Genomic DNA, 27,767 nt, shown 5'->3' on the forward strand with positions numbered 1-27,767 from the left:
GGCTAACTCAGTCTAAGGACTGTGAGAGCAGCAAAGAACAGGATGTGCAGCCATAGAGCAAGCATGGGAGTTCATTGGACGGTGACTATTGTTATGCCTTTGAACAGACAGCGACTGAATACAGAACCCTGTGTGCCATGTTCCCGAGAGAATTACAACCCCTGACAGAGGCACGACTCTTCAGCATTCGTGACCAAAGGGACATTGATTGATTAGTACCTGTCGTGTGAGAACATGATCCGAAGCATAATCAGTGCCAGCAATATCTGCTCAAGGAGATTTGGAGACACCGGCTGCAGTAACCTGGGAACAACTACTGCAGAAGAAGCAGCAAGACCCCAAGTCTGGGACTCAGAGACTTCGGAATAAAGCCAATCAGCACGGAATCTGATCACTTCACCTTAAGCTCACACTAATGCCAAAATCAATAATAGTTGGGATCTAGGCTGACTTCGTAATAAACCTTGGAGTTTCTGAAATGGTTCCTAACAATTTGCAGGGAGATATCTACTTCAGAGATCAAGTCCTCCAGTGTCTGCCCATAAAATCCCAGTAGTTCTGTTGTGACAATTTGAAAAGTGTGGAAAGATCTCACAGTTTAAGGTCTTGCAGCTTTAGCACGGATTGGGAATGACATAGGGGCCTGCATGGGAGAGGAAGCTTCGACTAGACATTCTGCCTCGAGGGTGATATTGCTACCCCTTACCCATCATCAGACTCTACGTTACAAACACAGGAAGCTGAGTAACTGGGGCAGATGGGAGGGGAGTGGCCTTTTGTTCTGGACCTTGTGCTCACACTAACTTTAGAATCCAGCAGTCAGGAAAGTAAGTGCTGATCACAGCTGGATAAGGAAGGGAACATAAATTGAAGTTGGGCAGAAACAGCAAGTGACAGGATTTTGGTTTATTCACCTCGGCAGCTGAGCTGATTTCAGATGCAGAGGGAAATCCATCCATCTTTGTTTATACACAGAGTCACGTATTTATCTGACTTGTGAAAATGGTGTTGTTTTCCCGATGTCATGGTATCGTCTGCTTCTCCTAAGAGTTATGAATGTGACAGATTTGCAAAAAAACAAAGATTTATGGAAGAAATGTAAACATTTCTACATTAGAGAAGATAGTTTATCGTCATAGAAACAAATGGTTGCTTCTTTAGGGCATATTAAACACTAAAGTTTATGGGTTATTGTGAATTTCCAGAATTATTGCAGATTAAGCATCGTTATATGATCAAAGAGATAGAAAGAAAAACATTGAATAGGTGATAAATCTAGGATCCGATATAGAAATGGGATGGAATAGTGAATTATTTATTTATTGGCTGGGATCACTCCAGGCAACACTGATTCCAGCAGAAAATCCAATACCAAATAAAGGTTCAAGATTATTTCTTGCAATGAGAAAGCTAGAAACTTTGCTTTATTATTCTAAATATATATAAACTAAATGTTTTTGAATCATTTACCTCACGTGTGTATTTTTTAGTCTGTTCTATACCTTTCCTCACTTTTGTACGTACTGAAGGTACTTCACAATCCGTGGGGAGGGATTTGATCTCTGGGTTCAATGCCACTGGCTCAGCTTGAAGTTCCGAATCCGCAGAATCCTCAGTCATTCTTTTAAAAAACCTGGAGGGAAGAAGAGTTTTTCTGAGACAGTAATCCCCTCCCAATGTCCAGATTATAAATTGTTTCCTCCTTTTGTCCATGATATTATTTGAAATCTCAAGATGTTTCGAGCCCCATAAACTCACAATCATCCATTATTCCTTATATAATTTAGCATTATTCATGCACAATGATTCTCCCAGCCAGCAGACATCAGCGGAGGCTGTTTAGCGGGCTTCCCACTGGGCGCCATGGCCTCCGTGTATCTCCGGGCCCCGGATTTCTGGCATTGACAGCTCTGTGCCGGAAATCGGCGCGGAGCTGATTTGAATATTTAAATCTGATTAGCAGGTCCGGGACTGAAGTCTGAAGGCCGCTAGTCTTTTTCCTCCCACCTCTCCCGGCCTCCAGGAGTGATTCACTCCAGTGGGGTTTACAACAGCTCCCCACTAACGGGGAACCAACCCTATTGGAGTGAAAGAAGGCCATAGAGGCCGCCCCAGGAGTTTGGGGGTAAGGGGAGGGTGCCCCCTGACACTGCTCAAGGGGCATCTTGGCACTGCCCACTGGGCATGGGGCAGGGCGAGAGGGGGTGGGGCCTATTCAGGGGCGGGGTCTATGGGGGTCGATCGTTGGGGGTCCCACTGCCACTCTGCAAAAGGATCAGTGGCAGAAGGAGGGAAAAAGCTGATTGGGGCTGACCATCGGGGTGGGGGAGCGGGGGTCGGGACTGCCGGGGAAGGGGGAAAGGGGCTGGCCCGGAGACATCCGGGAGCCTGGTGATCGTGGCTGGGGGGGCTCTACAAGCCAGCGATGGGGTTCATGGAGCTGGCCAGTGATCAGGAGGACGGCAGTGCGGGGCTACTGCATACACGCTGTTCTCAGCACTAACAGATTAGCACATGCGCAGTGGCCCGCTCAGCGCTATGCTGCCGGCCTCTCCAGCGGGAATAGATCCCACCCCCTGAATTTCTGTGTGACTCCCGCTGAGGCGCTCTGCAGCGCAGAGTGTGGGAGATTCATTTTGAAACTCCCGCTGAAAAAACCAACGGCAGTTACTCCTGCTTTTACGCAAAATCGGCACTTAGACTTTTCTTGGGAGAATCCCGGCCAACATATTACGTCAAGTCGGTTTCGCTCAGTTGGTTGGGCAGCTCGTTAGCGATGCCAAAAGCACGGGTTCAATTCCTGGACCCGCTGAGGTTATTTGTGAAGGCCCCGCCTTCTCAACCTTGTCCCTCGCCTGAGGTGTGGTGATCCTCAGTTTAAATCACCACCAGGCAGACTATGGTCACCTGGGACTATGGCGACATTAGCTTTTTATTACGTCAAGGGTAAATCTATGCTGCATTTACATTGTTTAAAAATTACAGAATAGTTATAGTGCAGAATTTGGCCCATCGTGTCTGCACTCGCTCTTCAAATGAGCAATTCACTTTGTGCCATTCTCTTGCCTTCTCCCCATAACCCAGCACATTCTTCCTTCCCAGATAACAATCTGAATTCCCTTTTTGGAAACCTCGATTGAACCTGCCTCCGCTACACTCTTAGGCAGCGCATTCCCGACCTTAACCACTGGCTGTGTGAAAATGTTTTAACTTGTGTTGCTTTTGCTTCTTTTACCAATTACTTTAAAATTGTGGCTTCTCCAGGCCAGGAGTGGGAACAGTTTCTCTCTGTCTACTTTTCTCAGGATTTTGAATACCTCAATCAATTCTCCTCTCAACCTTCTTTTCTCCAAAAGATATACTTAATTTCCCAGTTATAACATCACTACATTGCACCATGAATCCACCAATGTGGATGCCATCACATATTAACACAGAGCAAATGGCCTATAAAAATCTACAAAGGCAATATCACTGGGTGTGGGGGGTGGAGAATGAGTCAAACACATAAAACCTTTCTCACTATTCATTGTGGTACCTGGGAGGGCAATCAACGTTCCCACTCAGAACTGTTATCTAGGGATCCTTACTGTAACTGGGGTGAGGACGGAATGGGATGTGGGTGTGATGCACGGTATGATTCAACAGCCTGCTAACACTCTGCGTGCGGCTGTAATGGTTACTTGGATGAAATATCAGAGGTACTGACTCATATCCCTGAATAAAATGTCAGGAGATGGAGATGGAGATGGAGGAGGGGGGGGGGGGGGGGGGGAGAGGTGGCGGAGTTGAGGGGAATGCCTCTCAAATTTCTCTGGTGCAATTGATAGAGGAAGAAGAATTTATTGAATTTTCTCAACTTGGACCTATCACAAATGCAGTATCTTAAAGGTGGGAAATTCCCCCCCACCAGAAATAATGACAACTTAACAAGAGGACCAAATATACCAGTTCGGTGGATAGCTTGACCAATTGAATCTTTCTGACTCCTTGTGCAATGATGATGAGTTAAAAGCACACAGTGAACTGACTGTCAAACATGTTGGGGGAATTTGTTCATCTTTGTTCATTTTCACACAGTCCAGCCTCTGCTACCGGCGAGATCTGCAACTTCCAGGGTTTCACGGAATCATTCCCGCGGAGGAATTGGGCTCAAGATCACCCCTCCCACCCACATCATTTTGTTCAAGGAAGTCATATTTTGCACCAGAAATGTAACAAAAGAAATACAAACAGGAAATACTCACAATGTATAAAGTGGAGTTAGATTATTGTGTAGAATAAAGCACAGAAACAGACCATTCAGCCCAAATGGTCAATGGTAATGCTCCACATAAGCCTCCTCACTGACCTCATCTAACCCTATCACTATAACCTTCTGAAAAAACAGAAAATGTTGGAAAAACTCAGCTGATCTGGCAGCATCTGTGGAGAGAGAAACAGAGTTAACATTTTGAGTCCAATATGACTCTGCTTCAGTGCTTTGCAGAGTCATTTGGACTCGAAATATTAACTGTTTCTTTCTGTCCACAGATGCTGTCAGAGCTGCGGAGTTTTCCAGCATTTTGTTTTTATTTCAGATTCCAGCATCTGAATAATTTGCTTTTATTTACTGTAACCCTCTATCCCTGCTGCTTTCGATTCCCTTTAAATGTTGAACCACTCCATAAGGAGTTCTACGTTCTTACCCCTTTTTGGGGAAAAAAAATTCCTTTTCTGTTTAATTTTTGTTCAGCTTACCTGCTGCACAGTGTAAATGCTAAATTGTTAAGTGAAAAAATGATTGACTGATTAAGAGTCAGATAAACCTCACAAGATTTGAAACCGACAGTGCGCCAATGGGACAGCAATGTTCCAATAAGTATCAAAGATTCTGAATGAAAAACATAATTGTTTCTTAGCAATCACCTTAGTAACAGAGACTCGGAGCCAGGTCATTGTGACATCACAGAACATGAGATTCACTGACCTTTTATCATTGTTATTTATTGAGGCTGGAATCCACTGTGCTTCCTTGAGCTTCACTGTTCCTGTCCCACAAAAATCTGTAAAATTAGATTTAAATCTTAGATTTTGTGTTCAATATCGGGCGGGATTTTATGGCCTCGCTCTTCCCAAAACCATAAAACCCTGCCCGAGGTCAATGGACCTTTCCACGGTCCGCCACTCGCCCGTTTTGATTCCCGTAGTGGGCGGGACGGTAAAATTCTGTCCGTAGACTCTGATGTTTCTGCCCAGGCCGTTCAAGTGAAGCAAGTTCAAAGCGCACCTCCTCCAGCCTCCTGCAATTGGCACGGGGCCAAAGTTCCCTGGATTTTAACAGAGGTACACACCCAGAATGATGGAAGGATTCTAGCCCCATGGTGCAAACATAGTAGTAACCAGAGTCTTGCAATCCAAAGTTCCCTGTAACCATTATTTCTAAAAATGATTCCATTTGTCTTTTTCAGACTTCGTGGCCTAGTTACCTGCTCCATCAGATTTTTATTTTATTTGTTCAGGGGATGTGGGCTTCGCTGGCTGGGCCAACACTTGTTACCCATCCCTAATTGCTCCTGAACTGAGTTTCAGAGGCATTTAAGAGTCAACCACATTGCTGTGGCACATGTGGGACAGACCGGGTAAGGACGGCAGATTTCCTTCCCTAAAGGACATCAGTGAACCAGATGGGTTTTTCCAACAATCGATAATGATTTCATGGCCATCCCTAAATTTTTTAATTCCAGATTTTTATTTAATTCAAATTTCACCATCTGCCGTGGTAGGATTTGAACTCAGATCCCCAGAGCATTACCCTGGGTCTCTGGATTCTAGTCTAGTGACAATACTCTACGCCACCGCCTTCCCTGAACTTAGTAAGAGGAGGTGAATCAAAGCCCACATTTAAGTCCTGTCTTCTGGTGGTCCTTCCTAATTGGTGAATCCAGAATACCTCCAGACAAATGAGGCAGATTGAAAGTAATTGGTAAAAGAACGAAAGGCCACATGAGTAAACAATTTTAGACAGCACATTGTGATCTGGATGTACAGTTGGAAAGGGCAGTAGAAGCAGAAAAAGGAGTGTGGGAAAGAGCAGGGAGTGGCTCTAAATGATTATCTCTACTGAACAACCAGCATAAGCACAATGGACCAAATGGCCGCCTTCTATGTCATCTAATTCATAGCCTGGTATATCCCCCACTCTATCATCACCACCAAGCCAGGGGATCAATCCTGGTTCAGTGAAGAGGACAGGAGGGCATGCCAGGAGCAGCACCAGGCGTACCTAAAAATGATGTGTCAACCTGGTGAAGCTGCAACACAGGATTACTTGTGTGTCAAACAGCATAAACACATGCGATAGACTGAGCTAAGCGATCCAACAACCAATGGATTAAATCCAAGCTTGCAGTCCTACCACATCCAGCCGTGAATGGTGGTGGACAATTAAAAACTCACTGCAGGAGGCTCCATGAATATCCCCATCCTTAATAATAAAAATAAAATGCTGGAAAAACTCAGCAGGTCAGACAGCTTCTGTAGAGAGAGAAACAGTTAAGTTTTGTGTTCAATATCACTTTTGTTTGGAGTTTCTCTCTTCACCGATGCTGTTGGACCTGAACTTTTCTAGCTCTTTTTCATTTTTATTTCAGATCTCCAGCATCTGCAGTATTCCTTTTCTCCCCATCCTACAATAATAGAGGGGGGCGGGGTCCAAAAGATCAGGCTGAAACATTTGCAACCATCTTCAGCCAAAAGTGTTGAGTGGATGATCCATCCCTGCCTCCTCCTGAGGTCCCCAGCATTACAGATGTCAGTTTTCAGCCAATTCGATTCACTCCATATACCAAGCTGAAGACAGTGGCTACTGCAAAGGCTATGGGCCCTGACAATATTACTGAAGACTTGTACTCCAGAACTAGCTACGCCCCTAGCCAAGCTCTTCCAGTACAGCTACAACACTGGCATCTACTTGGCAATGTGGAAAATTGCCCAGGTATGTCCTGTACACAAAAAAAACAGGAAAAATTCAACCTGGCCAATTGCTGCCCCATCAGTCTACTCTCGATCATCAGCAAAGTGATAGAGGTGTTGTTGCAATGCTATCAATCAGCACATTCTCAGTAATAACCTGTTCATTGATGCTCAGTTTGGGTTCCTCCAGGACCACTTAGCTCCAGCCAAAAAGAACAAAGAAAATTACAGCACAGGAACAGGCCCTTCGGCCCTCCAAGCCTGCACCGACCATGCTGCCCGACTTAACTAAAACCCCCTACGCTTCCGGAGACCATATCCCTCTATTCCCATCTCATTCATGTACTTGTCAAGACGCCCCTTAAAAGTCACTACCGTATCTGCTTCCACTACCTCCCCCAGCAATGAGTTTCAGGCACCCACCACTCTCTGTGTACAAAATCTGCCTCGTACATCTCTTTTAAAACTTGCCCCTCGCAACTTAAACTTATGCCCCCTAGTAATTGACTCTTCCGCCCTGGGAAAAAGCTTCTGACTATCCACTCTGTCCATGCCTCTCATAATCTTGTAGACTTCTATCAGGTCTCCCCATAACCTCCGTCGCTCCAATGAGAACAAACCAAGTTTCTCCAACCTCTCCTCATAGCTAAAGTTTCTCCAACCTCTCCTTACAGCTGAAGTGAGCTACAGACCTCATCATATCTTTGTCCATGTTTGTACCAAGGTTATGAAGGCAAGAGGTGAGGTGTTATATATTTAAAAGGGTTGCGGGTTGCTTTAAGAGCTGATCACATGTTTTGATAGTGATGTCATAAGGGTGTTTGTAGAGGCTACTGTTTTACTTTCAGTTTATACTCTGTGCAGTGCAGAGAAAGCTCAATAAATCTGTAGTTGTTGTGAAATCTACTTGTGCAAATCATCTTTTCTTTTTGTTGGAACTTACAATCCCAAACATAGTTAGGGCATTTCAAGGTGACAGTGACTGCCTTTGAAATCAAGGCAGCCATAACCGAGTATAGCATCAAGAAGTCCCAGCAAAACTGGAGTCAATGGGAATCAGGGGGAAAACTCTCCATTAGTTGGAGTCATACCGAACACACAGGAAGTTGGTCACAGTGGTTGGAAGTCAATCATCTCAGCTCCAGGACATCACTGCAGGAGTTCCTCAGGGTAGCGTCCTAGACCCAGCCATATCCAGCTGTCTCATCAATGACTCTCCTTCCATCATAAGGTCAGTTCCCTGACGATTGCAAAATGTTCAGCCTCATTTGTGATTCTTCAGATACTGAAGCAATTTATGTCCATTTAAACAAACTGGACAACATTCAGGCTTCAGCTGATTAGTTGTAACATTTGCGTTTCACAAGGGGATGTAGACATAGAAGTTGCCAGGCAATGACCATCTCCAACGAGAGAGAATCCAACCATCGCATTATCATTGCTGAATCCCCCACTATCAACATCCTGGGGTTACCATTGGCCAAAAGCTGAACTGGACTCCCATATAAATACAGCGGCTGTAAGAGCTAGTCAGGGGCTGGAAATACTGTGCAGAGTAACTCACCTCTTCCAAAGTTTGGTGTGGGGTTGGGGTGAAACTGCCAAAATAAAGGAGGAATTTGTAAAGTTTCAAATGTTCGAGATAAGTAACTTCTAAAATCAAGATGCTTTCAAATCCTAGCACAATAATACTTAATCTGCACAAAAAACTCATCCATTGTATCCACAGCAACGCAACATAGTCCAAGTGCCTTCCAAACGTCCTTATATAATTGTTTAATGGGTGCTGTGAATAAACTCTGGTGAGCCACTCTCATTTAAGATTCTTAACATTTCTTTACCCTTGACCTTCAGCAGTCAATCAGCCTTTATTGTTCAGACACATTGAGCAGACCATTAGCTATCACCTTGGAATGCACAATCATCATCTGTAATGTGCTACTGTATTATGTTTTCTTTCCTTAACTCAGTTTTACAACAATTTCAAATCTTTGTTTGCAAATCTTGCCATTGCTGCATTACTTTTTCCTCGGACAGAAGATGGAGCATTTTAATTTTTATTCAATGTTTACAGCATAGACAAGGGATATAGACATAGAAGTTGTGGGTTAATATTAAACTCAACCACAATTCCGTGTCCACATTTCAACACGTTTAATGTTAAATTTGGTCATGAAACGGCTGAATATTGCGCCTGAATCCAATCTCGGCATTTCTGTCCTATGTGCCAATATTCTGCATTACTTGTTCATACGATGGTATTTATGAAATTTTATAAGCTTGTTCTTGGCAGATGGAATGTCCCTGCCACATCCAGATCAATGCAGTGTCACAATTTTCAGCTGGTCTACAATTTAGAACAAACTACCTCATGAAAACACTTTCCACACATATACCCAGCGACTGAAGAGATTAAAAATAAATACTAAAAATGGTCTTTTAATTAAAATAATTCAAGTGGAACATAATTAACCTTGGTCAAACATTAGATTTGGCTGGATGATAAATGTTATTCAACAAGATCCCTTCACAATAGGTCACTCCCTTTGGTCACATTGGTTCCCTATTTGCATGTTGTCCAATTTGTCCTTCAGAATCACAAACCCATTGACTTAATGTAGCAGATAAATCATTCCCATATCCCGGAGCTCCCTGTGGGAAACTCCATGTACTTTTGTCCCAATTACAGGACACAGATGAAGAAGAGTATGTTATTGATGGAAATCTTTGAAATTCCACAAAATAAATGTATAGATACTCTATGTGTTCATGAATTTACAGATACACAACATTATATCATTAATCCGTTCCTGTACATATATGCTTTATAAATGCATTAATACCATCTGGTGGCAGGAAGAAAGCATCACAGAATTTTTAAAAAACTGGTCAGCCTCTTGATTATTCTGGGATAATGTTTCAAACAATAAAAGCTGTCAGAGTACAGCGCACTGACATTCTTTGTCACCAACTTTACACATTCACCACAGTGGAGCTATCTTTATACAACATAACTTTCATTCTTTGATGTTCAGTATTACAAGACCATTCACCTCAGAGGAAGAAGTATATACATAATAGTTTTGGACCAGGCCGTGGCTCGATCCTCCATTTGCTAGTATAAAGACCAATGCTGGCTCTTCATCTGAAAATGTTGACTGCTGAAAGAGCAGAAATCGAGAATTGAAAATTATTGCCCTCTAATCGGATACCAGATTGAACGTAACTAGAGTCTATTTTTCCTGCACAGGTCTCGGGTGTAAGGCAAACACAGCAAAGGTGGGACAGGTTTATATCTGTAAAGTTCTCAAGTTAGAAATTGATTATCCATTCTCTTCCAATTCTGAGATACATTCAGATTCGAGCTTTTCTCATTCGTCATCATTTTATGAGTTGATCAAGTACAGCACAAGTATAAGTTTGATTTTGTCCTTTTGATGCATCAGGTTCCCTTTCTGTCAAGTCTCCATGCTGACTGTGCTGGCAACACACAGAGTGACACCCACGATAATCAGCAGCATCCCTGCCAGAGCCTCTAAAAAACAGGGAAAATGGGGGAAAAAGAGCATGTTTTCAAAGAGTGACTTGATAAATACGCACTAACCAAGACTCACAACATCTTTATTAGCACAGAATATAAAAACAGGGAGGTTGTGGTGGCCTCATCGAGAGTATTATGTGCAATTCTGGCCGCCACACAAGAGGAAGGATGTGATTGCACTAGAGAGGGTGCAGAGGAGATTCACCAGGATGTTGCCTGGGCTGGAGTGTTTCAGCAATGAAGAGAGGCTGGATAGGCTGGGGTTGTTTTTCTTACAGCAGAGAAAGCTGAGGGGGGAACCTGATTGAGGTGTACAAAAGTATGAGGGACACAGATAGGGTAGATAGGTAGGAACCTTTCCCCTTAGTAGAGGGGTCAATAACCCAGGTTGGGGGGGAGGGGGGGGAGAAGAGCTTTAAAGAAAGGGACACGTGATATAGAGCGGATTTGAGGAAAAACGTTTTCACCCAGAGGGTGGTGACAATCTGGAACTCACTGCCTGATAGGGTGGGAGAGGCAGGAACCCTCACATTTAAGAAGTACTTAGATGAGCACTGGAAATGCCATAGCATACAAGGCTATGGACCAAGTGCAGGAAAATGGGATTAGAGTCGATAGGTGCTTGATAGCCGGCGCAGACATGATGGGCTGAAGGTCCTCTTTTTGTGCCGTAACACTCTATGACTCCAGATGAAGAAGGATAAGGGGAGGCTCGAGTGAAACATAAAAACTGGCCAGGGTCTGTTGGGCCGAGTGGCCTGTCTCCGTACTGTAAGTACTGTGGGTGGGATTATAGAACATAGAACATTACAGTGCAGTACAGGCCCTTCATGTTGCGCCGACCTGTGAAACCAATCTAAAGCCCATCTAACCTACACTATTCCAATATCATCCATATGTTTATCCAATGACCATTTAAATGCCCCTAATGTTGGTGAGTCCACTACTTTTGCAGGCAGGGCATTCCACGTCCTTACTACTCTCTGAGTGAAGAACATACCTCTAACATCTGTCCTATATCTATCCCCCCTCAATTTAAAGCTATGTCCCCTCGTGCTAGCTATCACCATTTGAGGAAAAAGGCTCTCACTATCCACCCTATCTAATCCTCTGATCATCTTGTATGCCTCTATTAAGTCACCTCTTGACTTTCTTCTCTCTAACGAAAACAACCTCAAGTCCCTCAGCCTTTCCTCATAAGACCTTCCCACCATACCAGGCAACGTCCTAGTAAATTTCCTCTGCACCCTTTCCAATGCATCCACATCCTCCCTATAATGCGGTGACCAGAACTGTACGCAATACTCCAAGTGCGGCCGCACCAGAGTTTTGTACAGCTGCAACATGACCTCCTGGCTCCGAAACTCTATCCCTCTACCAATAAAAGCTAACACTCCGTGCGCCTTCTTAACAACCCTATCAACCTGGATGCCAACTTTCAGGGATCTATGCACATGGACACCCAGATCTCTCTGTCCATCCACACTACCAAGTATCTTACCATTAGCCCAGTACTCTGAAATCCTGTTACTCCTTCCAAAATGAATCACCTCACACTTTTCCGCATTGAACTCCATTTGCCACCTCTCAGCCCAGCACTGCAGCTTATCTATGTACCTCTGTAACCTGAAACAACCTTCCGCACTGTCCACAACTCCACCGACCTTAGTGTCATCCGCAAATTTACTAACCCATCCTTCTACGCCTTCATCCAGGTAATTTATAAAAATGACAAACAGCAGTGGCCCCAAAACAGATCCTTGCGGTACACCACTAGTAACTGAACTCCAGGATGAACATTTCCCATCAACCACCACCCTCTGCCTTCTTACAGCTAGCCAATTCCTGATCCAAACCGCTAAATCACCCTCAATCCCATGCCTCTGTATCTTCTGCAATAGCTTACCGTGGGGAACCTTATCAAACACTTTACTGAAATCCATATACACCACAGCAACTGCTTTACCCTCATCCACCTCTTTGGTCACCTTCTCAAAGAACTCAATAAGGTTTGTGAGGCACAATCTACCCTTCACAAAACCGTGTTGACTATCCCTAATCAAATTATTCCTTTCTAGATGATTATAAATCCTATCTCTTATAATCCTTTCCAAAACTTTGCCCACAACAGAAGTAAGGCTCACTGGTCTATAATTACCAGGGTTGTCTCTACTTCCCTTCTTGAACAAGGGGACAACATTTGCTATCCTCCAGTCTTCTGGCACTATTCCTGTAGACAATGATGACCTAAAGATACTGGCACTGGAGCGGGTCCAGCGGAGATTCACACGGATGATCCCAGGAATGGTAGGCCTGACATACGATGAACGTCTGAGGATCGTGGGATTATATTCATTGGAGTTTAGGAGGTTGAGGGGAGATCTGATAGAAACTTACAAGATAATGAACGGCTTAGATAGGATGGACGTAGGGAAGCTGTTTCCATTAACAGGGGAGACTAGGACGCGGGGGCACAGCCTTAGAATAAAAGGGAGTCACTTTAGAACAGAGATGAGGAGAAATTTCTTCAGCCAGAGAGTGGTGGGTCTGTGGAATTCATTGCCACAGAGGGCTGTGGAGGCCGAGACGTTGAGCGTCTTCAAGACAGAAATTGATAAATTCTTGATTTCTCGAGGAATTAAGGGCTATGGGGAGAGAGCGGGTAAATGGAGTTGAAATCAACCATGATTGAATGGTGGAGTGGACTCGATGGGCCGAATGGCCTTACTTCCGCTCCTATGTCTTATGGTCTTATGGTCTAAAGATCAAAGCCAAAGGCTCTGCAATCTCCTCCCTAGCCTCCCAGAGAATCCTGGGATGAATCCCATCCGGCCCAGGGGACTTATCTATTTTCACACTTCCCAGGATTTTCTGGCCCTGCCTACTGCCAGAATGATCCAGTCACACTCAAAGTTAATGGACTTTTAGCTGGGATGCCAAATCGCTCGCAGCAGGTTCCACCACGACAGGGTTGGACACTCCTGGCCTATGTGACAGATTTTGTATCAATCTACATATTGTACTTACGTTTTCCACCAATATCTTCACCAAGCAACTTTCCAGTTATTAGTGTGAAAAGAAATGTGAGGGAGTTTGATAAGAGGACGGCCAATGACAGATCTGCAAAAATAGACATTTTCACTGAATAGTTGCCTCTCAAAAGTTACAGAAGGAAAAGCAATTATATCTATCAATAAACAAATGACTAAAGTGAATTGAAATGAAAGGGGAACACATTAACTTTTCTTGATCCTGTCCATTTACCCCAGAGCTGTCATTTTTTAAACAATGCGTTTTAATTTCTGAAGCTGTTAAAATTTGAGTTGAAATTGATCCAAGCTGATAGATCAGCACTGAGGGTAAATCTCATTCACACCAGCGGGCCATCTGTAAACAATGTGGACTGTAGCTACAATCACAGCACTCACATCACACAATTCTCACCTGTGCAGCTGTAATTTCTGTCACTTATCAAGTGCAGGATTTCAATGCATGCTTTAGAATTAGATCACAATTGAGATTTACATGTGACACAAACATCCATGTTGTTAATGACAATATTTTCAATAATTCTAACATGCAATTCTTCATGTTAGTGGCTAATTAGCAACTGTATCAGGAGCACTAGAGCAAAAGCAACGATGGAAAGAGAAGGACAACTCAGGGACCATGTAGGTAATGTGTATGTGGACCCAGAAGATGTGGGTACAGTCCTCAATTAATACTTTGCGACAATCTTCACAATTGAAAAGGATGACGGAGGTGTAGACATCAGGATGGAGGACTGTGAAACATTAGAGGAAATTAACACAGAGATGAGGTACCAACAGGTTTAGCAACCTTAAAAGTGGATAATCTGCAGGCGCAGATGAGAAGTATCCCAGGCTGTTGAGGGAGGCAAGGGAAGAGATATCAGGGGCACTGGCAGAATTTATAAATCCTATCTGGCCAAAGGTGAGGTGCCAGAAGGCTAAATGCTAACATTGTCCCAATATTAAAAAAGGGAGGCAGGGCCAGACCAAGTCAGTCTAACCTCAGTGGTGGGGAAATTACTCGAAAGAATTCTGAGGGACAGGATATATCTGCACTTGGACAGGCACAGGCTGGAATTCCCCGGCCGTGCATGTTCTGCTGCTGCCAGCAAGGATGGAGAATTTGGTGCGCAGCCAAATTGGCACATTGGATCCAAAATTGGCTGAGGGGCAGGAAGCAGAAGGTGATGGGAGAGGGATGTTTTTGTGACTGGAAGTCTGTATCCAGTGGAGTACCTCACGGCGAGGTGCTGAGGCCTTTGCTATTTGTGGTGTACATAAATGTTTTGGACTTAAATGTAGGGGATATAATCAAGTTTGAGGATGATATGAAAACTGGTCGGGTGGTAAATAGTGAGGAGGAAAGCCATAGACTGCAGGAGGGTATCAGTGGACTGGTCAGGTGGGCAGAGCAGTGGCAAATGGAATTCAACCCCAGGAAAGTGTGAGGTAATGCACTTGGGGAGAGTTAACAAGGCAAAGGATTAGACGATGAATGGTAGTACCCTGGAAAGTACTGAAGATCAGAGGGACCTTGGAGTGCATATCCACAGATCCCTGAAGGTGGCAGGGTTGGTAGATAAGGTGATCAAAAAGGCATTTGGGATACTTGCCTTTGTTAGCCAAGGGATTGAATACAAGAGCAGGGGGTAATGCTGGAACTGTATAAAATGCTAGTTAGGCCATAACTGGAGTGCTGCACGCAGTTCTGGTCACCACATTATAGGAAGGATGTGATTGTACTTGAGAAGGTGCAGAGGAGATTCACCAGGACTGGAGGGACTGAGCTATGAGGAGAGATTGGATAGGCTGGGAATGTTTTCCTTGGAACAGTGAACGTTGAGAGGGGACCTGATACAGGGGTTTGGCAGGGGGATGGGAACCAAAGCAAAGGTGAATTAACCGAAGGGAAACCAGAGAGTAGGGCCAGTAAGACTCAGAGAAAGAGCAGGCAGGGTGGGGTTGCTGATCAAAAAGGGTCTGGTGGACTGAAGTGTATTTGTTTCAATGCAAGAAGCGTAACAGGTAAGGCAGATGGACTTAGACCTTGGATTAGCACTTGGTTGTTGCTATTACAGAGACTTGGTTAAGGGAGGGACAGGATTGGCAGCTTAATGTTCCAGGATATAGATGTTTCAGGCAGGATAGAGGGGGATGTAAAAGGAGTGGGGATGTTGCATTACTGGTTAAGGAGAATATCACAGCTGTACTATGGGAGGACACCTCAGAGGGCTCATATAGTGAGGCAATATGGGTAGAGCTCAGGAATAGGAAGGGTGTAGTCACAATGTTGGGGGTTTATTATAGGCCGCCGAACAGCCAGCGGGTGATAGAGGAACAGATATGTAGGCAGATTTTGGCACGGTGTAAAAATAACAGGGTTGTTGCAGTGGGAGATTTTAACTTTCCCTATATTGACTGGGACTCACTTAGTGCTAGGGCATGGATGAGACAGAGTTTGTAAGGAGCATCCAGGAGGGCTTCTTGAAGCAGTATGTAGATAAAGAGATGTGTATTGTGTCCAGCCAGGACAGTTAGTGAGATTTTGCAAGCCCAGGCAAGTTGTGGGGGTTACAGGTAGTGTGACATGAACCCAAGATCCCGGTTGAGGCCGTCCTCATGTGTGCGGAACTTGGCTATCAGTCTCTGCTCAGCGATTCTGCGGTCATGTGTCGTGAAGGCCGCCTTGGAGAACGCTTACCTGAAGATCAGAGGCCAAATGCCTGTGACCGCTGAAGTGTTCCCCAACAGGAAGAGAACACTCTTGCCTGGTGATTGTTGAGCGGTGGGAACACCGCAGATGGAAGGGGCCATACTGGACCTGGTATTGGGGAATGAGCCTGGCCAGATGATCTACGTTTCAGTCGGGGAGCAGTTCGGGAACAGTGACCACAATTCAGTAAATTTTAAGGTATTGATGGATAATGATAAGTGTAGTCCTCAAGTGAAGGTGTTAAATTGGGGGAAGGCTAATTACAACAACATTAGGCAGGAACTGAAGGATGTAGATTGGGGGCAGCTCAACAATCACCAGGCAAGAGTGTTCTCTTCCTGTTGGGGAACACTTCAGCCTCTGATCTTCAGGTAAGCGTTCTCCAAGGCGGCCTTCACGACACACGACAGCACAGAATCGCTGAGCAGAGACTGATAGCCAAGTTCCGCACACATGAGGATGGCCTCAACCGGGATCTTGGGTTCATGTCACACTATCTGTAACCCCCACGACTTGCCTGGGCTTGCAAAATCTCACTAACTGTCCTGGCTGGAGACAATACACATCTCTTTAACCTGTGCTTAACTCTCTCTCCACTCACATTGTCTGTACCTTTAAGACTTGATTACCTGTAAAGACTCGCATTCCAACCATTATTTTGCAAATTGAGCTCGTGTCTTTATATGCCCTGTTTGTGAACTGAAATCCCACTCACCTGATGAAGAAGCAGCGCTTCGAAAGCTAGTGGCTTTTGCTACCAAATAAACCTGTTGGACTTAACCTGGTGTTGTGAGACTTCTTACTGTGTTTACCCCAGTCCAACGCCAGCATCTCCACATTACAGGGGAGATGCCAGAAGGTTGGAGAACAGCCAATGTTGTTCCTTTGTTTATGAAAGGTAGCAAGAATAATCCAGATAATTACAGGCCGGTGAGCCTTACATCAGTGGTAGGGAAATTACTGGAGAGGATTCTTTGAGACAGGATTTACTGCCACTTGGAAATAAATGGAAGCATAAGTGAGAGGCAACATGGTTTTGTGAAGGGACGTCATGTCTCACTAACTTGATCGAGTTTTTCGAGGAAGAGATGAAGATGATTGATGAGGGTAGGGCAGTGGATGTTGTCTACATGGACTTCAGAAAGGCCTTTGACAAGGTCCCTCATGGCAGACTAGGTGAAGTCGGACGGGATCAAAGGTGAGCTGGCAAGATGGATACAGAACTGGCTCGGTCATAGAAGACAGAGGGTAGCAGTGGAAGGGTGCGTTCCTGAATGGAGGGCTGTGACAAGTGGTGTTCCTCAGGGATCAGTGCTGGAACCTTTGTTGTTTATAATATATGTAAATGATTTGGAGGAAAATCTAACTGGTTTGATGAGTAAGTTTGCGGACGACACAAAGGTTGGTGAATTTGCGGTTAGTGAGGAGGACCGTCAGAGGATACAGCAGGATATAGATCAGTTGGAGACTTGGGCAGAGAGATGACAAATGGAGTTTAATCTGGATAAATGTGAGGTAATGCATTTTGGAAGGTCTAATACAGATAGGAAATATCCAGTAAATGGCAGAACCCTTAAGAGTATTGATAGGTAGAGGTATCTGGGTGTACAGGTACACAGGTCACTGAAAGTGGCAATGTAGGTGGAGAAGGAAGTCAAGAAGGCATACGGCATAGAACATAGAACATAGAAAGCCACAGCACAAACAGGCCCTTCGGCCCACAAGTTGCGCCGATCACATCCCCACCTCTAGGCCTATCTATAGCCCTCAATCCCATTAAATCCCATGTACTCATCCAGAAGTCTCTTAAAAGACCCCAACGAGTTTGCCTCCACCACCACCGACGTCAGCCGATTCCACTCACCCACCACCCTCTGAGTGAAAAACTTACCCCTGACATCCCCCCTGTACCTACCCCCCAGCACCTTAAACCTGTGTCCCCTCGTAGCAACCATTTCAGCCCTTGGAAATAGCCTCTGAGAGTCCACCCTATCCAGACCCCTCAACATCTTGTAAACCTCTATCAGGTCACCTCTCATCCTTCGTCTCTCCAGGGAGAAGAGACCAAGCTCCCTCAACCTATCCTCATAAGGCATGCCCCCCAATCCAGGCAACATCCTTGTAAATCTCCTCTGCACCCTTTCAATGGCTTCAACATCTTTCCTGTAATGAGGTGACCAGAACTGCGCGCAGTACTCCAAGTGGGGTCTAACCAGGGTCCTATAAAGCTGCAGCATTATCTCCCGACTCCTAAACTCAATCCCTCGATTAATGAAGGCCAGTACGCCATACGCCTTCTTGACCGCATCCTCCACCTGCGAGGCCGATTTAAGAGTCCTATGGACCCGGACCCCAAGGTCCTTCTGATCCTCTACACTGCTAAGAATGGTACCCTTCATTTTATACTGCTGCTTCATCCCATTGGATCTGCCAAAATGGATCACTACACACTTATCCGGGTTGAAGTCCATCTGCCACTTCTCCGCCCAGTCTTGCATTCTATCTATGTCTCGCATGCTTGCCTTCATCAGCCAGGGCACTGAGTTTAAAAATTGGCAAGTCATGTTGCAGCTTTATAGAACCTTAGTTAGGCCGCACTTGGAATATAGTGTTCAATTCTGGTCGCCACACTACCAGAAAGATGTGGAGGCTTTGTAGAGGGTACAGAAAAGATTTACCAGGATGTTGCCTGGTATGGAGAGCATTAGCTATGAGGAGAGGTTGGAGAAACTTGGTTTGTTCTCACTGGAACGAAGGAGGTTGAGGGGCAACCTGACAGAAGTCTACAAACTTATGAGGGGCATTGACAGTGGATAGTCAGAAGCTTTTTCCCAGGGTGGAAATGTCAATTACTAGGAGGCATAGGTTTAAGGTGCAAGAGGCAAGTTTAAAGGAGATGTACGAGGCAAGTTTTTTTACACAGAGGGTGGTGGGTGCCTGGAACTTGCTGCCGGGGGAGGTAGTGGAAGCGGATACGGTAGTGACTTTTAAGGGGGGTTCTGGACAAATACATGAATAGGATGGGAATACAGGGATATGGTCCCCGGAAGGGTAGGGAGTTTTAGTTCAGTCGGGCAGTGTGGTTGGTGCAGGCTTGGAGGGCCGAAGAGCCTGTTCCTGTGCTGTAATTTTCTTTGTTCTTATAAGATTATGAGGCACAAGCAGAGGGAGGATAGGAAGGCACTTTTTTCCTTAGCAGAAGGGTCAATAATCGAGGGGCAGAGATTTAAGGTGAGAGTTTGAAGGTGAAGAGGATTTGAGGGGAAACCTTTTCACTCAGAGGGTGGTGGGAATCTGGAACTCACTGCCCGAAAGGGTGATTGAGTCAGAAACTCTTGTAACATTTAAGAAGTATTTAGATATTCACTTACACTGCTATAACCTCCAGGGCTATGGGCCAAGTGTTGGAAAATGACATTAGTGTAGTCAGATCTTTGTTGACCAGCATGGACATGATAGGCCAAACGGCCTCCTTCTGTGCTGTAAATGTCTCAATCTCGGAGCAGCGTACACACAGGTGGGGATTTTAGGTGAATAGAAAAGTTTCAATGGTATTAATAATGGGTCGTACATTAAAAAGTAAAGTAGAGGGTGCAACTGTTGAAGAAGAGGAGAAGCTGCTAATGCAGTCCATACGTTGTGATGTGTAGGAATCGAACTGGGAGGCAGCAGTTCCATGGACTATGCAGCAGCAGCATTGGAATTAGTCCAGCCAGATTTGTGGTAAACCACCAGGCTTGTCAACTGTTAAATGCATTTGTTACATTTACTACTTGATAACTTCTGATTTTTTATTAACACCCAACTGCATGTATTACCAAGGAACACCAAATTTGTTTCACTTCAACACATCTCTACCTTGTTCCTTTGTTTGGTGTCCAACAAAAGGAACAGAACCATATTGCCAAATAAGTTTGATCAGTGTGAAAGTGTTGTGGATTTTACACATTCCCATTGATTCCAATAATTGAAACAATAAATATGCTTAAGACAGATTCCAGACATTTCAGTTTGCAACATACTAAAAAGATGTATGTCCTTAACTTCCTCCAGCTCCTCCCGGCCCCACGAAACCACTGAGAGGGCAAAAGCATCAACACCAATTTCTTGGTTTTCTCAGTCAAAGTCCTGGGATTCCTCACCTAACGACAGTGCAAAGTCTACAGCAGCTCAAGAAAATGGCCCAGCTCAACCTTCTCAGAGTAATTGGGGATGGACAAGAAATACAGCCGGATCAACACTGCACAGATCACATTGACTTTTCAAATTGTATAATCCTGGTGTCACATTTGTACTTAGTATCCTTTGATTTGATTTTGATTTGATTTATTATTGTCACATGTATTAATATACAGTGAAAAGTATTGTTTCTTGCGCGCTATACAGACAAAGCATACCATTCATACAGAAGGAAACGAGAGAGTGCAGAATGTAGAGTTACAGTCACAGCTAGGGTGTAGAGAAAGATCAACTTAATGCAAGGTAGGTCCATTCAAAAGTCTGACAGCAGCAGGGTAGAAGCTGTTCTTGAGTCGGTTGGTACGTGACGTCAGACTTTTCTATCTTTTTCCCAACAGATGAAGGTGGAAGAGAGAATGTCCCGGAGACGTGAGGTCCTTAATTATGCTGGCTGCTTTGCCGAGGCAGCAGGAAGTGTAGACAGAGTCAATGGATGGGAGGCTGGTTTGTGTGATGGATTGGGCTACATTCACGACCTTTTGTAGTTCCTTGCAGTCTTGGGCAGAGCAGGAGCCATACCAAGCTGTGATACAACCAGGAAGAATGCTTTCTATGGTGCATCTGTAAAAGTTGGTGAGAGTCGCAGCTGACATGCCAAATTTCCTTAGTCTTCTGAGAAAGTAGAGGTGTTGATGGGCTTTCTTAACTATAGTGTTGGCTTGGGGGGACTAGGACAGGTTGTTGGTGAACTGGACACCTAAAAACTTGAAGCTCTCGACCCTTTCTACTTCGTCCCCATTGATGTAGACTTCCTCCAAGAGGAAGAAACATCTGAGGTTGAAACAACCCGCATCACTATCATCATGTAACTCAGATAGGGCAATTACACGGCTGGCTTTGCTCGAGGGACAGGTATTTAGTGTTTTTGGTCAAGAAAATTGCATTGAGAAAAATAAAAAGTACAGATCAAGTTGGCAGCTAAACAGCACAATAGAGCTCCAGATAATATTCCTGGAGAGGTTCACTAATGTTGCCACAAAGAACTATTAAACAGCATTTATTTAAAACATTTATTTGTTCATGGGATGTGAACGTTGCTGGTAAGGCCAGCATTTGTCATTGATTCCTAACTTCCTGAGGCATGCCACATGCTTACATGCATAAAGATTGGAATGACAATGTCATGATCAATTTATTTGTAAAGAAAATTCCACCACAAACTTGTTTTTTGACAAACAGAAGACGATGAGAATACATCTAAGGTGTGCACATAGGCTCTAAGTTATACTTGCAATCTCAAATAATTCGAAAGGCCTCCGAAAATGGAATTTGATTTTTTTAAAATTGCAGTATAAAAACAGTGGCATCAGCAGTGTAAAACATCTATTAGAATGAATAAGTAGACTGACCTGTAGATGCCAGTGTGAAGTAGTAAATGACTGATCCACATTGGTTAAGGAGAAAAGGCACCAAATACTGAAAAACATAAATGAAAGAAAGATAAGAAAACACCAATTCTCAATCTTTCTTCCAACACCATCAGATTATCTTGTTCATCGGTTATCTGGAGTCTGAAATAGATCTGATGTTTAGCTCTTCCCTTTAAAGTTCCTGAGCTCAACTGACTAATCCAGGTTATTGGAGCTGGTTTGAACTATTGAGGCTTTTTTCTTGGACATAGGTTCCCAAACTGGTGTCCGCAGGCCCCCAGTGGTTCATGAAAGGTTTCCGGGGAGGAGGGGGTGGGCGTGCGTGTCCTGGAAGCTGGCAGCCATCACATGACTGGTAAATAGCCGTTCAAATGTGCAAAATTTAAAACGAATAGGGAAATCAGATGAGCCAATCAGAGCATGGCCTCTTGGAGTATTGGCTGCTGACAGGCTGCCTAGTTGTGTGTGAATGTGAGACAGGGAGGTGAGCGTGTGTGAGAAAGGGAAAGAGATGCATGTGTCTGATATTAGATTCAGCTTTCCAGCATTACTCCTACCACTAAAATGACAACCCACTTACGTAGTTTTAATCAGAGAACTTATTACCAGACGAATATAGAACATAGAACATAACAGCGCAGTGCAGGCCCTTCGGCCCTCGATGTTGCGCCGACCAGTGGAACCAATCTAAAGCCCCTCTAATCTACACTATTCCAATATCATCCATATGTTTATCCAATAACCATTTGAATGCTCTTAATGTTGACGAGTCCACCACTGCTGCAGGCAGGGCATTCCATGCCCTTACTACTCTCTGAGTAAAGAACCTACCTCTAACATCTGTCCTATATCTCTCACCCCTCAATTTAAAGCTATGTCCCCTCGTGCTAGCCATCACCATCCGAGGAAAAAGGCTCTCACTATCCACCCTATCTAATCCTCTGATCATCTTGTATGCCTCTATTAAGTCACCTCTTAACCTTCTTCTCTCTAACGAAAACAACCTCAAGCCCCTCAGCCTTTCCTCATACGATTTTCCCACCATACCAGGCAACATACTGGTAAATCTCCTCTGCACCCTTTCCAACACTTCCACATCTTTCCCATAATACGGCGACCAGAACTGTATGCAATACTCCAATTGCGGCCGCACCAGAGTTTTGTACAGTTGCAGCATGATCTCCTGGCTCCGAAACTCAATCCCTCTACCAATAAAAGCTAACACACCGTACGCCTTCTTAACAACCCTATCAACCTGGGTGCCAACTTTCAGGGATCTATGCACATGGACACCCAGATCCCTCTGTTCATCCACACTACCAAGTATCTTACCATTAGCCCAGTACTCTGTATTCCTGTTACTCTTTCCAAAGTGAATCACCTCACACTTTTCCGCATTAAACTCCATTTGCCACCTCTCAGCCCAGCTCTGCAGCTTATCTATGTCCCTCTGTACCCTGCCACTTCCCTCCGCACTGTCTACAACTCCACCGACTTTAGTGTCATCCGCAAATTTACTAATCCATCCTTCCACGCCCTCATCCAGGTCATTAATAAAAATGACAAACAGCAGTGGCCCCAAAACAGATCCTTGCGGTACACCACTAGTAACTGAACTCCAGGATGAATATTTCCCATCAACCACCACCCTGTTTTCTTACAGCTAGCCAATTCCTGATCCAAACCACTAAATCACCCTCAATCCCATGTGTCCATATTTTCTGCAAAAAGCTTACCATGGGGAACCTTATCAAACATTTTGCTGAAATCCATATACACCACATCAACCGCTTTACCCTCATCCACCTCTCTGGTCACCTTCTCAAAGAACTCAGTAAGGTTTGTGAGGCACGACCTAACCTTCACAAAACCGTGCTGACTATCCCTAATCAAATTATTCCTTTCTAGGTGATTATAAATCCTATCTCTTATAATCCTTTCCAATACTTTGCCCACAACAGAAGTAAGGCTCACCAGTCTATAATTACCAGGGTTGTCCCTACTCCCCTAGGTACAGCGAGAAAAAACTCATTTACATTTGATTTCTGTGTTCGCACCTATTTCGTGGCAAAAAAGAGGCGTTGACATTGAGAATGTTTGGGGTTCCTTGATGCTCTTGGGAGGTCACTCGGGGTCCAATGGCTCGAAAATTTTGGATAATCCCGTAATAGGAGTCAGAACCAGCTCAGAGCCAAACAACACATTGAGATAGACCTGCGGATTTCTCCTGATTTCACTCGTGTTGAGAAAGAGGACATTATCGAAGCACAGAATTGTTTGGCCCTTGGTGTCAGCACCGATCCTCCAAATAAGCAATTTCCTTCAGGCCATTCTCATGGCTTCTCTGCACATTCTTCCTTTTTTTACCCAGTAAATCGCTGTGATCTCAAATGTGCTCCTTGAAAGGGTGGTGGAAGCAGATTCAATTGTAACTTTCAAAAGGGAATTGCAAAAATACTTGAAAATACAGTTTAATGCAGCGCACGGCTCCAATTGCTGTCAGAATCACTGATGTAGTCATTTAAAACTTCCTATTACAGAATATTGTGGTAATATTTTCTTGCTCAAAATTCTTACTGCATCCCAATTTACATGGAGACTGTAGCTCAGTGGTCTTAATTATGAATACAAGTTCTTTTTCACCATTTAGTTTGTTGAAAAGGTAGTCCTCAGTTTAGAAGGGAGATTTTGGGGGTGTGAGAGCATTGACGAAGCTCAGGGCAATAGGGAAGTTTGGGTGGAAGAAAGCAGCGCTGGGAGGGGCACTAATATTTGAACATATTGGGAAAGAGTTCCGGAAATGCTTTGAGGAGTCAGTGAAGAGTAGAACTCAATGGAGTTCAGATGTGAGGGTATTGGGGACAGGTGCTGCTGGGTGTTGGGAGTACTTGGAGAGGCATTCCCAGAAGGAAAAAAAAACAGCAAAACAGGGAAATAAGAATATTGGTCTGAACTGGTCTTCTATACTTTACATTGGAACACCAGTAAAATGGGGAAATAAGAATATTGGTCTGAACTGTTTTTTTCCTTCTGGGTTATGGAATAACTCTGTTAACAATGTGGTGATAAGAGGTTTTTTCAGAATAAGACATATTCTTAAGAGTCTTGAATAACAATCCTCCTTCAATTATCACCACAAACAGACTAATTGGTCACTTGTCTCAGTGCTATTTGTGGAATCTTGCTGTGTATAAAATGGCTACCTACTGTCTATACAGCAATAGTTCCTGCATTTCCAAAGTAATCCATTGTATCTGACGTTCCTTGGGATGTTGCTGAGAGATACAATAAGCTGCAATCTAGATGCAAGACTTTCTTTCTTACAACTGAAGCTGTATTTAAGATTCCCAGCTTCTGGAGTTTATCTCCGATAACTGTACTTATTTTGGCATATTTTTGTTTCACTGATTTTAACATCAATTCAGGGTAAAAATGAATGTAGGTTGCGCAACCTCTCAGCTGAATACAATGACATCGCCAGCTGGAATAAATGTCAAAGTGATGAACCAAATACTGGTCAGAGATGGTAGAGCATTAAGACTGGGGAGCAAGCATTGGAAAGCAAGAAGGAACCGGTAGTCATTCTGGCACAGCTCGTGAGCTGGAGTGATATTGCAGCAGTGTGGGGAGAAGGAATGGTTAAACTAATGGTTATGATGTGGAGATGCCGGCGTTGGACTGGGGTAAACACAGTAAGAAGTTTAACAACACCAGGTTAAAGTCCAACAGGTTTATTTGGTAGCAAAAGCCACACAAGCTTTCGGAGCTGCAAGCCCCTTCTTCAGGTGAGTGGGAATTCTGTTCACAAACAGAGCATATAAAGACACAAACTCAATTTACATGAATAATGGTTGGAATGCGAATACTTACAACTAATCAAGTCTTTAAGAAACAAAACCCTAAAGACTTGATTAGTTGTAAGTATTCGCATTCCAACCATTATTCATGTAAATTGAGTTTGTGTCTTTATATGCTCTGTTTGTGAACAGAATTCCCACTCACCTGAAGAAGGGGCTTGCAGCTCCAAAAGCTTGTGTGGCTTTTGCTACCAAATAAACCTGTTGGACTTTAACCTGGTGTTGTTAAACTTCTAAACTAATGGTTGTCAGAGAGTTGGACAATTGAGCAGCAATGGTGTGAAAGAGTCACACCAGTTACAACTGAAGCTGTATTTAAGATTCCCAGCTTCTGGAGTTTATCTCCGATAACTGTACTTATGGATGGATACCTGAGTTTAGTTGAATAGTCTGATTGAGTTAGGGAATAAGCAATGACAAAAAGGGAGGGCCTCTGGCATAAATGCAGTGTGCAGCCTGCTAGAAAGGAAACACTAAAAGAATACATGTTCGGTCTCATGTTATTAACAAATTAAACTGATGTTGGAGGTCAGCTGGGCAAATAGTGGATTGGTTCACAATGTAGAACTATTCACCAATTCAATTCCTGTTTAAAATAAAGATGATTAAAGCTAAAATATAGTGATCTCCTCACATGGCATTTCTCATGATGTTTTAAAGAATGCAATAATGTCAGTGCAGTATTTTAAAATAATTTTCTCACCTTGTAATTGAGAAATAAAAACTTCATTTCTGCAAAAAGCTGAATGACCACGTTTCTGGACTGAACCTTCTCTATCCCCTCTGTACCCTTTTTCAAAAAGGGGTTTGTTCCACCCCAAAGCAGTGCCACGAGGAGAAGGCTGCAAACCTGAACTGAAACAGAAGGGAGAAGATTCTCAGCAGATTCACTTGGCCATGGGTGCAGATTCAAGAGACAGGGGTCAGTGTGGGGCATATGGGACAGCACGTGTGGACGGCATGGTGGCACGGTGGTTAGCATTGCTGCCTCACAGCGTCGGGGACCCGGGTTCGATTCCCGGCTTGGGTCACTGTCTGTGTGGAGTTTGCACATTCTCCCCGGGTCTGCGTGGGTTTTCTCCGGGTGCTCTGGTTTCCTCACACACGACGTGGAGATGCCGGCGTTGGACTGGGGTAAACACAGTAAGAAGTTTAACAACACCAGGTTAAAGCCCAACAGGTTTATTTGGTAGCAAATGCAACTAGCTTTCGGAGTGCTGCCCCTTCGTCAGGTGGAGTGGAGAAATGCTCACAAACAGGGCATACAGAGACACAAACTCAATTTACAGAATAATGATTGGAATGCAGTCTGATCTTCTCTGATCTTTGCGTAAGCATTCTCCAAGGCGGCCTTCACGACACACGACAACGCAGAGCGCTGAGCAGAAACTGATAGCCGAGTTCCGCACACATGAGGACGGCCTAACCCGGGATCTTGGGTTCATGTCACACTATCTGTAACCCCATGACTTGCCTGAACTTGCAGAATCTCACTAACTCTCCTGTCTGGAGACAATACACATCTCTTTAACCTGTGCTTAATGCTCCCTCCACTCACATTGTCTGTATCTTTAAGACTTGATTATCTGTAAAGACTGCATTCCGATCATTATTCTGTAAATTGAGTTTGTGACTCTATGCCCTGTTTGTGAGCAGATTTCCACTCCACCTGACGAAGGGGCAGCGCTCCGAAAGCTAGTGGCTTTTGCTACCAAATAAACCTGTTGGACTTTAACCTGGTGTTATTAGACTTCTTACTGTGTTCCTCCCACACTCCAAAGATGTGCGGGTTAGGTGGATTGGCCATGCTAAATTGCCCCTCAGGGGAACTAGTTAGGGTAATGCATAGGGTGATGGGGATAGGGCCTGGGTGGGATTGTGGTCAGTACAGACTCGATGGGCTGAATGGCCTCCTTCTGCACTGTGGGGATTCAGTGACAGAAGCCAGTGCTGCGCAGACTGTGAGGCGGGCCGAGGGTGGGCAGCCCGCGCTCTCTCTCTTGTTTGGAGGGGGGAGGGGGAGGGTCTCAATGACGAGCGGGACTGCTCCAACCGGGGAGG

At 44.4% G+C, this 27,767-nt stretch overlaps 1 protein-coding gene across 1 annotated transcript; it reads right to left on the minus strand.

Annotated features, from left to right (window-relative positions):
• Positions 1-9,366: 9,366 nt before the first annotated feature.
• On the minus strand, positions 9,367-26,857 carry tmem234 (transmembrane protein 234). The gene is made up of 4 exons (XM_078238352.1): positions 26,410-26,857; positions 21,829-21,895; positions 13,523-13,615; positions 9,367-10,489 (listed from the first exon to the last, which is right to left on the minus strand). The coding sequence occupies exons 1-4, from the start codon at positions 26,758-26,760 to the stop codon at positions 10,413-10,415; spliced, it is 588 nt and encodes a 195-aa protein (XP_078094478.1). The 5' UTR covers positions 26,761-26,857; the 3' UTR covers positions 9,367-10,412.
• Between the last annotated feature and the right edge of the window lie 910 nt (positions 26,858-27,767).

The sequence above is a fragment of the Mustelus asterias genome, chromosome 21, assembly GCF_964213995.1.
Source record: "Mustelus asterias chromosome 21, sMusAst1.hap1.1, whole genome shotgun sequence".
NCBI classification, from domain to species: Eukaryota; Metazoa; Chordata; class Chondrichthyes; order Carcharhiniformes; family Triakidae; genus Mustelus; species Mustelus asterias.

What these genes read in the sequence shown, in the direction of transcription:
- tmem234 (XM_078238352.1), bottom strand. Translation starts at nt 26,760, where the DNA reads ATGTGCAAACTCCACACAGACAGTGACCCAAGCCGGGAATCGAACCCG. An exon ending in TTTTATTTCTCAATTACAAG is followed by an intron (nt 21,896 to 26,409) that starts GTGAGAAAATTA and finishes TATGTTTTTCAG; the next exon opens with TATTTGGTGCCTTTTCTCCT. An exon ending in TGAAGATATTGGTGGAAAAC is followed by an intron (nt 10,490 to 13,522) that starts GTAAGTACAATA and finishes CCTGTTTTTTAG; the next exon opens with AGGCTCTGGCAGGGATGCTG.